Source organism: Neodiprion virginianus, chromosome 3 (genome assembly GCF_021901495.1).
Source record: "Neodiprion virginianus isolate iyNeoVirg1 chromosome 3, iyNeoVirg1.1, whole genome shotgun sequence".
In the NCBI taxonomy this organism is placed as follows: domain Eukaryota; kingdom Metazoa; phylum Arthropoda; class Insecta; order Hymenoptera; family Diprionidae; genus Neodiprion; species Neodiprion virginianus.
The window spans coordinates 33,520,857-33,533,662 of NC_060879.1; the positions used below are offsets into that span (position 1 = coordinate 33,520,857).

Here is a 12,806-nt window from a genome sequence, read left to right on the forward strand (position 1 = left end):
TATTTTGCTGCCCATCAAACCCGCCCTAATACCAATCACCTTGATTCTCGTCGCGTAGACGTCACAGCGATTGAGGGTTGAAAATTGAAATCGTGGGTTTACCGTTTTTTGGCGCGAATCGACACGGAGAGTGTTCAGATGATAGACATTCTCGCGGAATTTTTACTGAAAAAATGGAAATATAATTTAGATATCCGAAAATTATTTTAAAACCTAAGAGTTATAAACCTAATCCTCCTTTATTTTGTCTCACAATTGACAAGCGCGATGAACACGTCTTCCAGCGTAACACGAAAAAAGGTTAATTAATTACATGAGTGTACTGAGTTATGCAATATAATATGTTACCATACACAGAATTATTTATGGTATTTATTGAAATTCTTTTTTTTTAAATCTATAATTTCAGACTACTCCAAAAACGCCTGGTAAACATCAAGCAACGCTTTCATCATTTTTCTTCAGTACAAAGTCAAAGAGTTCTAGCTCTCCTGAAAAGTCGGCACCTAATGAGTCCCGGAATGTTTGCAGTGAAGCTAAATCTTCGACTGATATAGAACTCTGCAAGAAACGTAAACATAGCCCAGGTAGCAGCGATGTCAACGACAATGAATCAAACTCAAAAAAAAAATATACTACTCATATCAGTGATATCACCATGAAGTGCAACAACGCCAGGCAATTGACAACACATCTTGTAAACAATGAAGCTAAAGGGGTTTCGACTGAACATTACAGCAAGAAAGTATTTGGAGTACAAAGTTGTAGGTCCAAAACATCTACGGAAAGTATAAACTGCGAAAAGAATCCAGTTCTGGTAATGGAAGAAGATGATGATTCTTCATTGAAAGAAAATTTGTTCGAAATGACCAGCAGTACATGGCCGGATTTTGGGGAGGAAACTTTAATGAGTGATTCGCCTCAAAAAAAAGGCAAGATATCCTGTTGCGATGTGTTAAAACAAAAATATTCACCCAAGGCAACTAGTTCAGAAATGAAACCTAGCAAACGTAGTTCGAAAGTCATCACAGATTTAACATGTACTATTGAAAAATTTTCATCTTTGAATACAGAATCTGAAAATGTTAATTATCGAATCAAGGGAGAGAGTGGTATTCCTCAAGAGCTATTGAACAGTGAGTTTGGCGCAGAGGAACAGATTTTAAAAAGTAGCCAAAGAAGAATTGAATGTGATTTTCAGAAAGTCTCTGGCAACCAGTTTACTCAAAACCAAACTGAGAAAGAAGACGGGAAATATTCTAGCAGTTTGGATTTTAAAAACACTGAAAAGATACTGAAGATAATTAAAGTAGAGGAGAAAGACAAGAAAGACATCAAACTAGATCCTAAAAAACCTACAAAAGAAACTTTCAGCATTGATGATGATTTTCTGTTCGATACATTTGATGAATCATTCAAATCGGACTATGATTCGGAGAAAATGCTCAATGCTAACGCCGTAACTGCTGATTTCAGTGATTTTTTTAGCGAAGATTGGAATGCAGATCCAGAGGTCAAAGTAGATCTCAGTACTCTACAACGTTGTCAAGTATCTAATACCACCAGAGACCAATTCCAGAATCTTATCGTCAATGTTATACATGTTGAATCTCAAATTCCAGTAGTTATAACATTAAGAGGTTTTTGGTACGTGAATTGCTTGTACCGTCACATCGTACATTATAGTTTACAATAAAATTAAAAACAAATTATTCAACTCTATAGACATGGACATACTGCTATTATTAAAACAAGAATTGCAGAGTAAAAGTCAGACAGGGTTTTATTAAATAGTCTTATGAGAAAAATCAGCAGCACTGCATTTTATGATCTTCATTCTTTCTCATGTTCTCATAACTAATTGTGAGCATGCACTAGTTACAATTTCTTTTTCCAGGAAAGATACTCGACTTCAAACGGGTGACATTGTCAACATTCAAGCGAAAAAACAATTAAATGATTGGGTTGTTGACAATACAAGTGGTTTTGTTGTGGAACAACCAGATTTCTTAGTATCTGGAACTTCTGTTGTAGGAGCTTTGTTTTGTGCTAGACGAGGCATTCTGAGTGATCGATTTAAAGGAATCGAGTCTGTCACAGATTGTAAACAAGGTGCCTCTGTTATGGTTATTGGAAGTCTAGTCCATGAATTGTTTCAAAAGGTATGATTGTTTTTGATTGGCTGTTTTTTTTGTACATTGAAGACTCTAACTTTTTCTTGGTTTCTATAATCTCCATGGTTGCCATTCTGCTTGAACAATAGATATTAAAATCACTATCAGTTTTGGCCACAGTTGATACTTTTCAATCTTAGACACAATTAATAATTGATAATAAAGATGTATAAACGTCTAAGCAGAAAGACTTTTTTCTAAACTATAGCTTTCATGTATAGAAAGTCAGCCGTGTTGCTAGAAAGGTCATGTCAAAAGGTAAAGTTTATTTAACACTGAGATGAATATTGTATGTATGTACCAGGTACTAAAAGAAAAAATCTACACCAAACCAGGTATCACCAAATTGTTAAAAGATCTAATAAAATCACATAATACTGCAAGTATGTTATATTCTGCTGGAATGGCTATGGAAACTTGTGAAAAAGAAATGTTACCGTTTGTGCCAAAAATATTCCATTTCACCGAGCGATATATCAAAGGTAATATAGATATCTTCATTATTGTTGTAACTGACATTTTTCTGATATTTAACAAAATTGATAAATCTCTAGAATAAAATCTCTATGTCATGAAATTCAATAAATCTAAAATGAAGCTTTGCTCATTCAACTAGGTGAAAAATCCAAACATGCTGATGAGAATTTCAATGGAAAAATCAATGTCATTCGTGACATTGAAGAGAGCTTGTGGGTTCCGCAACTAGGTGTTAAAGGAAAAGTTGATGTCACGGTTGAAGTTAATGTGAATTTGAAACCGAGAACTATGCCACTCGAATTGAAAACTGGTCGTCCCAGTTTCTCACTAGAACACAGAGGCCAGGTAATTCTTTACACAATGATGATGACGGTCACAGGACAGGATGTCGAAGCTGGTCTCCTGTTATATCTTAGGTAAGAAAGAAACCTACATCAGCTGTATGATTTATACTGAGAAGTCTGATTATATTTCATAATATGGGCTTACACAACGATAAAAATCGGCATTATACATTTGCAAAGTATGCAAATAAATGCTAAACTATATATTCTTTATCCTTCCAATCAATTTCATGACGGCATTTACAACAGGGATAACATCATGCGTGAAATCAAAGTGAGTCATCCTGAACAAAGAGATCTAATTCTGCTGAGGAATAATCTGGCATATTATCTGACACGTACCCCAAAATTAATGAAACCAGTTGACTCTGGAGTCGGAGAAGAATCCAACGAAGATTCTATGGAATTACCAGAACCTATCAACCATCGAGCTTGTCAAAATTGCCCCTACAGTGCTTTGTGCTGCGCATACCTTAAGAACGACAAAAGTTTTCAACCTACTGACCGACATCCGCTTACTTCAATTATAAGGGAATTGGATAATTATTTAAAGCCTGAACATATCAAATATGTGAAGAAATGGGTGAAAATGCTCCAGATCAACGAAGCTGATGAGGTCCAAAACCAGCCTTTGCGGAATTTATGGACAATTCCACCAACTCAAAGGTATTGAATATAGCACCAAAAAAAATATAATTCGAATTTGTTCTTAATATTAAACTCATCTAAACCATGTGCTCTTTTTTCAGAGAGAAAAATGGAAAATGCATATCCAATCTGAAAATAATTGGTAAAGTATTTATAGAATGCAATCGTTTTCGCCATACCTTTACCCGTGTCAACTCTGGTGATTTCAAGGTCACAAGCGATTTGACAAAGTTTGGATTTAATACAATGGAATATGTCATTATTAGTACTGATACTAAAATTAATGTTTGTGCTGGTACTGTGATTGAATTATCTAAAGATACCATAACGGTACTACTTGAACGGTTCGTATGTTTTGAGCAAAGCTCTAATCCCATAAACCTATTGCATTATATATGTCCTAAATTGAAAAAAAAACTTACAGAAATCTTGTGGAAAAGAAACCGAAAGATGTGTTTCATATTGATCCTTATGTTTCACAAAGTATGTTGATAGCAAATCTTTCAAACATTGGCTACTTATTGGATGACAATGCAGTCACTGAGAGAATGCGGAAGATTGTTATAGAAAGGTCTCCTAATAATTTTTTTCTCTTTCAACTACTTTCATTTTGAACAGAGCAATGACAGTACAAATTAACAATGTTGTTTGCATTTTACGTGATTGTCTCAGGGCGCCTGCAACGTTTTTGAAGAAACTAGACCGCTCAGTAGCAGTAGTAGCTGCACAAGTTTTAAAACCATTGAATAAAATGCAACAAAGAGCAGTTCTGAAGGTTGTCGCAGCAAATGAGTACTTGCTAATAAAAGGCATGCCAGGCACAGGAAAAACTCAAACACTGGTTGCTATAATTGAGTTACTAGTCAAAATGGGAAAATCTGTACTACTTACTGCTCATACTCACTCTGCAGTAGACAATGTTTTGTTGAAATTAATTGAGACTAATGTGGATTTTGTACGATTGGGATCAACAAACAGAATTAATCCTAAATTGTTGTCCAAAAGCGAAGCAATGCTAACGCAGGAATGTCGTACACCAGAAAGCTTGGACACAGCATACAACAGTAAAGTATGCGCACTAGAACTGAAATTGTTCAACTTTGTTATATATCAAGAACGGATAAATTTTTAAATCTAGGAGTATAAACATAGCAAATATATGTAATAGAATATTCAACAAAGCCAAAATAAGTCAAAACTTTCTGAAGACAATTCAAGCAAATTCATAGTGTGCACTTCTATGTTCTTGGAAAAAATCCAAAACGTTTCTATGCATTGCAAATCTGAGGTACCTATTTCCCATTAAATTAAAACTTCACATACTTAAACTAGTGTAAATTCATTTTTTGTTATAGAATGTGGTATGTGTTACATGCCTTGGAGCTAACCATCCTCTTTTGGGAAGACGAATTTTTGACGTCTGTCTGGTGGATGAAAGTACACAAGTACTGCAATCATCGCTTCTCCGGCCTCTTTACAGCTCATCAAAATTCATTCTCATTGGAGATCCTGATCAGTTGCCGCCAGTAGTAAAAAGTAATGAAGCTAGGTATGCATTATTGAATGAATACCCTTGAGAGATTAATTTAACGTCAGATTTTCAAATGGGAGTATGAAGGCTAAGAAGAGATGGTTCACAAAGTCTGTCTTCAAATAAATACATTGTAATATTTCCTAGGAAACTCGGAATGGATCAATCTCTGTTCGAAAGATTGGATAATGAAAACAATACCGTCACGCTCACGTTGCAATACAGGATGAACCAAAGAATTATGTCTGTGGCCAACCAAATTACATACAAAGGCCAATTGACTATTGGCGCAGATGATATTGGCACTGCAACTTTACATATTCCTGACAAATCAGTATGTATGAGGTTTCTTCTTAATACATCTACACGAAAATCAATCCACTTACAGATGCTTATTGGCTTAACAGCATGTTAAGTAATAAATTGCAGAAAAAACTATGTTTGGTAACAGAAATATCCTGTACAAAAGCTTGCAATTTGGGTCAATGAATTATTGGTATTCAAATAAAAACAAACGATCTAACTTGTAATTACAGCATGTATGAACGATTTTTGTGTGTTTATTCGTAATCAGGTACTAAATTCATCCAAGAACTGGGTAAAAAGTGCTCTATCAACTGATTTGGACGACTCTGTTGTTGTACTTCATACCGGTGACACACATAACATTTTCAAAGATGACATAAGCCCCGAAAATGATAATTACCGAGAAAGAAAATGCTCAAATTTATGCGAAGCTGCAGTTATTTTACACCTTGTAACCATCCTTATGCAGGTGAAACTTTCAACATGATAATTTATAAGCCAATATCAGAAATAAAAGGAAACAGTTTTGCTCTTTTGGATCTCAAAGCTTCTTAAGTTTTCCCTGAGCGCTTGATATCACGTTATAGAGGTCTCTATTGATCATACATCTAACGATCTTTTCACTATTACCTACACAGGCAGGCGTTGTTGCTGGACAAATTGGTGTGATAGCACCATACAGAGAACAAGTAAACCTTCTCAGAGATATTATTGAGCAAGATGTGGAAGTAAACACTGTTGATCAATATCAGGGGCGCGATAAAGAGCTCATTTTGTATTCTGGAACTAGGTCCAATTACGTTCGGTCTGTTGATGCAGAAAAAGTTGGTACCATACACAGTAGTTTGAGTTGAAATCTGGCGAACATATTTTTGTATTACAAAAAAAATTTCTATTTACAGGAGTTCAATATCCTAGATGATTATCGGAGACTCACCGTTGCTATCACAAGAGCCAAGCACAAATTAATTATCGTCGGCGATATCATAACACTGAAACAGTTTGTCCCATTTAAGAAATTATTTGATCAAATTAGGAGCAAAGATTTGATTACATTGCAAAACGGCTGTGCCGATTTTCAGTGGAGAGAACTTCTATCCATTGTAAAGTGCTAGCTCAAACATTTACTTGTTAAATTGTTGCTTTATCGTAACTTGTTTTGTAATATGTTTTATGGTGAAGTAGTGCAGCTTTACTTTCGAATTTATTTTTAGAGGTAAGAGGTATTTTGACGTCGTTTCTATCTGTTGCTGTGTCATGAAGTGTATTCCTATTTATTCGTATTTTTCAATTTGTAAACTAAATATTTCAGAAATCTAAATGACGATTTTTAACTACGTGTGCTAATTTATGAAATTGTACGATTTATAGTTTCTCCTATGTTTTATTTGTCCCACTAGATTACGTAATTTAACTCGACACTAAATTGAATCTCCTGATATAACGCAAGATATTTTATTCATATCTAATAATTGATTGATTCACTGCGCATAAAATAAAAATATTAAAATCAAGTGATTTTTGCTGTAAATAAACTGAAAAGATTACTATCGAAGTCATGTATGGACTCATAATTACACATACGACACCTGTGTTCATTTCTTTGGATCCTCGATTATAAATGTAACTCTGTGTCACAGGGACGCAAAATGATTCCTGTATAGTAATAATCCTGTGTGAGGAAGGTCTTTACCGTAAAACCTAATAGCCAGATTTTATACATAAATAATTGACAAAAGTTAGGTTTTGTTTAAAAGTTTATTTTTACATTCCTTAGATCTAAAAAAAAAACGTAATATCTTCAATGATTTTTGCAACTCCCATTTGGTATAAACTATTAAGTATAAACAATACAAGAGTGACATTATAGAAAGCTATATAATTTTAAGAAAAAAATCCAAAGAGAACTCAGAATGTAAATATGATCTTTTACAGTAAAATGAATAAATATTTTTTTACCCAATGCTCAAAACACAATGATTTTATCATTTATACCTATATCGTTCTATTTTCATAGTTCGATAATTGGATGTTTTTAGGAAACATAACAAAATTTTTCCTCCTTGTTCTTGAAGAAGCAAAAGAAAGTTACCCTCGTTATAGCTGACTAGCGTAGCAGTAATTAAATTAAGCCTGGCTCATAGATCGCTGGATGTATGATCCTGCCTCGTGGTGAAGATGCACATAGATACAGCTCTATTATTTAACTTCTTGTTTTCCTTATTTTTGTACATCATTAAGGGCTATTTTGTTAGCTACTGAAATTATTATGCAAACGAATACGGTAAATGCAACTACATAAATTAGTTTTCTTCGTACAGATGGACTAAAATGTAAAGATTCGTTGAATTTCCTACATAAATTGAACTAAAGACTTTGTCTGCGACAAATCTGAGACATTAACCTATTCATCCATAATGGATACTTATTTCAAATATCAAATTAAGATACAGAAGTAGTCACAAGTACCACAGGGGTGAAGCTGCATAAACCGACCTCTATGAATTAGTTTCACTATTATTCAGTAAAATGATTCAACTCCGGTGTAAATGCCGCAAAGCGGCACCATGTGCTTACCAAGCATTCGATCGAATTCTTGAGAATACATCAGTGTTATTGATAAGAAAGAATAATGCGAAAGACTTACAAAAAGGTTTTTCATCCAGTTTTGGGCCATGAATAAAATTTTTCCCCAACTAATCAGCCTAAAAACTGTTATGATTTATCAATTTTCAGTCAAGAGATTAAAGTCAATCACTCAGAAATATGTTATCCTGCAGAATTGGAGAGAATACAGAATCATGCATGACCTTTGGAGTAGAATGATTCTTGGGAACAATTACTGCTTGAAATGATTCATGAGGCTTTTATGTGGTGAAATTCATTCTCTGTTACGTAACAAATTGTCATATGCATTTTCAATCATTTTTGCTCGCAATTATTTAGACAATCACATCATTTGGCTCTGAAACATTTCATAGATTCATTTATTTTGTCATCATACTATTTACTCCACGTAGTTGCAAATAGAAGTCGAGACAATAAATGAAAATATAGCATTCGATGAAAACTGAAACAGATTTCCAATCTTTGATAAATAAGCAACAAGTGCTCTCTTCAACCTCTCACCAAATGGCGTTTGAGCATAGCCCTATTGCAACCTCAAGCCAATTAACTGCAACTTTAAATTAGAAAGTAAAGGACCAATGCGCTTACTTCTCTAGATATCGAATCATTTCTCTGACTGATAACCAATCAAGCAGCTCTGAAAGCACATTCTTGACAAATTTGGCACAAAGTTACTCATAATACACAGCTGTTCAAGTCTTGTATAATACACACTATTCCCGACCACAAGCTCGTGAGTAAAAAATAAAAATAGTAACGAACTATCAATTATGTGTGATACGATGTCAGTGTACGTTTCCAAAAGGCTTCTTCTTAAAAGTGGTCTTACCATTGTATTGTCGCGATCATTTGATCCCTATTATTAATTAGTAACAATAACGGAAAATCGGGTATTGACATCAATGGCTACCAAAACCGCCCTCGATGGCTTCTATTGAATGATATACAATATTTATTATTATAATTTATAATATTATTAAAAGTTCTCCATCTTATGAATAATTATTATGATTTTCATTTCTTTTTCTTCAATTTTTCTTCTTTTACTCTGATTCTCTTTTAAATCAATTAACCAATACTGTACGATGGGATTTCAGCCCTGAAGCTAGCAACATCCTGGTTTTCTCTGAGTCAAGTCAGGGTACCAATTAGGTCATGAGGCGGGCGGACAAACAGGCATCTCGGTGAGTTAGGCTAATTGATGTTATTCTGCTGAAGCCGATTCTCGCCTCTTCTCTGCATGTTTTTTTGTAAACTCCTCTGCATTCTTGAAAAACTTTCTTCTATCTTTCAAAAATTCTTCTGCTAAATCTGCTCTCAGTGGATGCTCAGGTTCAGGATCATTTACCAATGCGATCAATGCTTGAATCACTAGAGATGAAAGGTATAACAAAAAAGTGTCGAAAAAGTTATGTCGGTTATTCATTTTCTTGGGCTATTTGTTGTATCAGACATTTTAAAGTGGTTACTAACATCATCAAGAAATATGTTATTAAAAATGAATAAATAAAAATATGCCGGAATGACTTTCTTAATTAAAGGTGAACGTATGAATAATGTAAACAATTGATTTTTACAAGAATACTGATAATTCGATTCGTGGAACATGATTGTCGATCAAGAATATTGAGATAACTATTACTGTTGAATATTACAACCACTTTACCTTGATCGGTTTTTGTGGCAGGCTTCCAATTTTCAGCACTGATGATTGCCAAACACACCTGACCCTTTTCATCAATGTTGGGGTGGTATATTTTTGTTTTGAAGTTTATTCTTGGTGGTTTAAATGGATATTCTGCTGGAAAATTTATTTCGATACGGAAGGCACCTTTGTTGTACGGAGGATCATCCTGAAATTTTATTGGTAGATTAAATTTAATCATCTGACAACTAGAATAGTTATAATTAACATTGTTTAAAAACTATAAAATACTGATACATTTTCAATTGCATCAAAGCATTTTCTTCCAATTTTGTTCTCACATTGGTTTCCCAAAAACAACGTAAAATTCAAGATTCTTATGTAAGTGTAACAAGTTCATCGACATGGTTAAAATTTCAAATTACTAGAGTGAAATTCATATTAACGGACATGCAATTTCAGCAATTCATCGGGAAGAAATATTTGAATTTCAACAAATGTCTGTAAAAAATACAATATTTTTGATCATCTTTCAAGTGATTTTATTAGCAGTTTGACATAAAATTTTTTATTTCCGATGAAATATATTACAGTTCATGAAAAAATTAGATTTCATATTTTTTTTGTTTCTTTGGTCGTGTAAACAATTACAACTGAATCAAAACACAAGCAAAATTTACTATTGGCAGTAACTTGTACCTACTACTACAAGAAAAATTTCAGTTCTTGCTTAAGTTCTCAAATTTCAGGGAACTGATTTGCTCCACACAAAGTTTTTAAACGAATTTTAATAAAACGAACCCATTACTTCATTGGTGCTTCAATTCAACTTCAATACTAAACAAAAACAGATTGGTATATGTTTTGAATCGAGTGTGAGGTCTGTTACCAGTTCAACGATCATTGGTTGATGTATATGAATAATCATCAAGGAATTCCTCATGCATGTAAAGGAAGTACAATTCAATGAAGCCTCCTAATAAACTGATATTTTGATGTTAAAATGATGACACAATTACGACCTTCATTTAATCCTATAATATTGGAGCATGCTTGTGCTTGTTCAAATACACAAATACCACTGATGAATCATGCATGCATGTAAGGTGAATCTGGAAAGTTCATAGAAACATGCACATACTTATACATGTGTATATATACATATATGCATGAATACCTCTACGTGAATACACAGAAGCATACAGAGCGGATTTGGAGCAGGTAAGTTAGGTTATGTTTGAAACTAATTACAAATATAACATACCGGTAAGATAAGACCTTGCCAAGTAAGAATATTAGCTTCGTCGACTTGGATGTTGGTAAAATTTTTCATGGCTGACGCCCTCAAGTCACTTAGTTCCTGCGAAAAAAAAGAACAGTTAAAACGTGACAATGGTGGTAGAGGAAAAAAACGAAACACTTAAGTGGTAATCCTAGTAAGAATGATTCATAACGCAGGTAAACTTAATTAAGAATAATAATTTGAAAAACTTCAAATGATTGTCGGATTCAATAATTAATCAATTCATAACGTTTCCCGCTGATAAGAAAAATTGTAAATGCTAAATTGGTCACTCAAAAATTTTTGACATTTGTCAACGGGAAATAAAAAATTACTCCAACACAACGTTACGTTCCCGTCCTATGTGTCTTTTCAGGTTATAATCATTAATTCTAATCATATATAAGTACTATGGAATGAAATTGTTGAAAAATGTCAAATTACCTTCTGCAGCCTCCGTGTGGCTGCCATTTTGAATATAACAAATTTCACTAAACTGGGCGGAAGTCGTCCGTTCAAGAAACGTTGGTTCGGAACCTTTTCAGAACGCAAGACTCCCGCTGTAGTTGGCAGTGAATGGCCCAGAATTCTCTGCAATGCGCGCTGAGAATTTATCTCAAGGACGTCATGGCATGGAACGTGTGATCCTACCACAGAAATCACTTTTCACTAATTATCAATACCAGATAGAAGATCTCGCTTCGTTCTTCGCATCATTTGCAAATTGTATTTTCATTTTCGTTTTATGCGAACCCGAGAATGTTTCATATCGCATATTAGTTATTCTATTATAATTTATTCAACATTCGTCGATTGAAGTTTGCCTCCAGTTTCCGTACACAAATGTTATTGAATTTGAATATAGTAATATTTTACCTTGTCTTGCTGGTAGTCGTTGAAACCCTCGTAGCTAAGTTCAAATCGTATGATTAGCATGACCTTACAGGAGCTGCGGGATAACTGCGTTCGGTTTTACTTTTACTATGGGGTTTATTCGCTACAAAATCATGGTTACTAATAAGCTCATGAATGGAATCAATACATGCCTGTTATAAAATATAAACTAAATTTATTATTTGTTAATATTAACATTATAATCTACATAGGGACATTCTTATAACAGCTGCATTACCGTTGCAATCAATGATGCAGTACGGACGCCAATATTGTATTTTGTAAAACTGTATGCACATGCATAATAGACCTATATGTGATAATGTAATATTATTTATATAATTAAATCGTTTACAACATTAGAGTAATTATTCAATTATTCCGATTCGTGACACCTTACACGCTAGTATGAAACTTCGACTTGTTTTTTTACAGTCACATTTGCACATAGAATTAACGTTGAAATTTTTTGTATGATTTAAAGAAAGTAAACGTACAAAATTAGTCCAGTCAAAATGTTTCTGAAATCGGCCTTCCGAACTAGAAAGCTGATTTTTTGGGGTAAGCCGTGTTTGACAATCACAAAACAATATGTTCCGAAGTATCAGGGTTGCAGCACTTAGGGTACCGAAAAAAAATTAAAAAGAGTGGAAAAACATTTTTAGCTTATAACTTAAAATCTGAACATAAAATTGAAAAAAATTTCAAAGGAAAGTTGTAGAGCACATGAACAATCTTCTATTGAAATTATTGAGATTTATGATATTTCAGAAATTTATTTTTCTACTTCACCCGTCCAGTACAATAAAAATGTGAAATTTGTCTACTCTCAAGGTTTTGAGATGGGAGAAAAAAATGTAGAAAGAAATGCTCGATG

At 33.7% G+C, this 12,806-nt stretch overlaps 2 protein-coding genes across 3 annotated transcripts; one reads left to right on the forward strand and one right to left on the reverse strand.

Annotated features, from left to right (window-relative positions):
• Positions 1 to 58: 58 nt before the first annotated feature.
• LOC124300471 (DNA replication ATP-dependent helicase/nuclease DNA2) lies at positions 59 to 7,328 on the forward strand. 2 transcript variants are annotated; one of them, XM_046754623.1, is made up of 15 exons: positions 59 to 300; positions 410 to 932; positions 1,074 to 1,647; positions 1,898 to 2,162; positions 2,479 to 2,656; positions 2,791 to 3,067; positions 3,245 to 3,661; positions 3,745 to 3,987; positions 4,068 to 4,214; positions 4,316 to 4,712; positions 4,999 to 5,192; positions 5,322 to 5,508; positions 5,749 to 5,949; positions 6,119 to 6,304; positions 6,383 to 7,328. In XM_046754623.1, exons 1-15 carry the CDS (start codon positions 268 to 270, stop codon positions 6,593 to 6,595), a joined length of 4,035 nt encoding a protein of 1,344 aa, XP_046610579.1. In that variant the 5' UTR covers positions 59 to 267; the 3' UTR covers positions 6,596 to 7,328. The 2 variants fall into 2 exon arrangements, with proteins under 2 accessions (XP_046610579.1, XP_046610578.1); XM_046754622.1 differs by having other exon boundaries at positions 410 to 1,647.
• A 1,666-nt stretch (positions 7,329 to 8,994) lies between these two features.
• Positions 8,995 to 11,637, reverse strand: LOC124300483 (ubiquitin-conjugating enzyme E2 L3). Its single transcript, XM_046754641.1, has 4 exons — positions 11,480 to 11,637; positions 11,018 to 11,113; positions 9,775 to 9,961; positions 8,995 to 9,479 (listed from the first exon to the last, which is right to left on the reverse strand). The coding sequence occupies exons 1-4, from the start codon at positions 11,504 to 11,506 to the stop codon at positions 9,313 to 9,315; spliced, it is 477 nt and encodes a 158-aa protein (XP_046610597.1). The 5' UTR covers positions 11,507 to 11,637; the 3' UTR covers positions 8,995 to 9,312.
• Between the last annotated feature and the right edge of the window lie 1,169 nt (positions 11,638 to 12,806).

Bases quoted from the DNA above. Each gene is read 5' to 3' on its own strand.
- LOC124300471 (XM_046754622.1), top strand. From the start codon at position 268: ATGAACACGTCTTCCAGCGTAACACGAAAAAAG. The intron at 1,648-1,897 runs GTACGTGAATTG...TTCTTTTTCCAG, and splicing joins ATAACATTAAGAGGTTTTTG to GAAAGATACTCGACTTCAAA. The intron at 3,662-3,744 runs GTATTGAATATA...CTCTTTTTTCAG, and splicing joins ACAATTCCACCAACTCAAAG to AGAGAAAAATGGAAAATGCA.
- LOC124300483 (XM_046754641.1), bottom strand. From the start codon at position 11,506: ATGGCAGCCACACGGAGGCTGCAGAAG. The intron at 11,114-11,479 runs GTAATTTGACAT...TTTTTTTCGCAG, and splicing joins CCACACGGAGGCTGCAGAAG to GAACTAAGTGACTTGAGGGC. The intron at 9,962-11,017 runs GTATGTTATATT...ATAAAATTTCAG, and splicing joins GGCAAGGTCTTATCTTACCG to GATGATCCTCCGTACAACAA.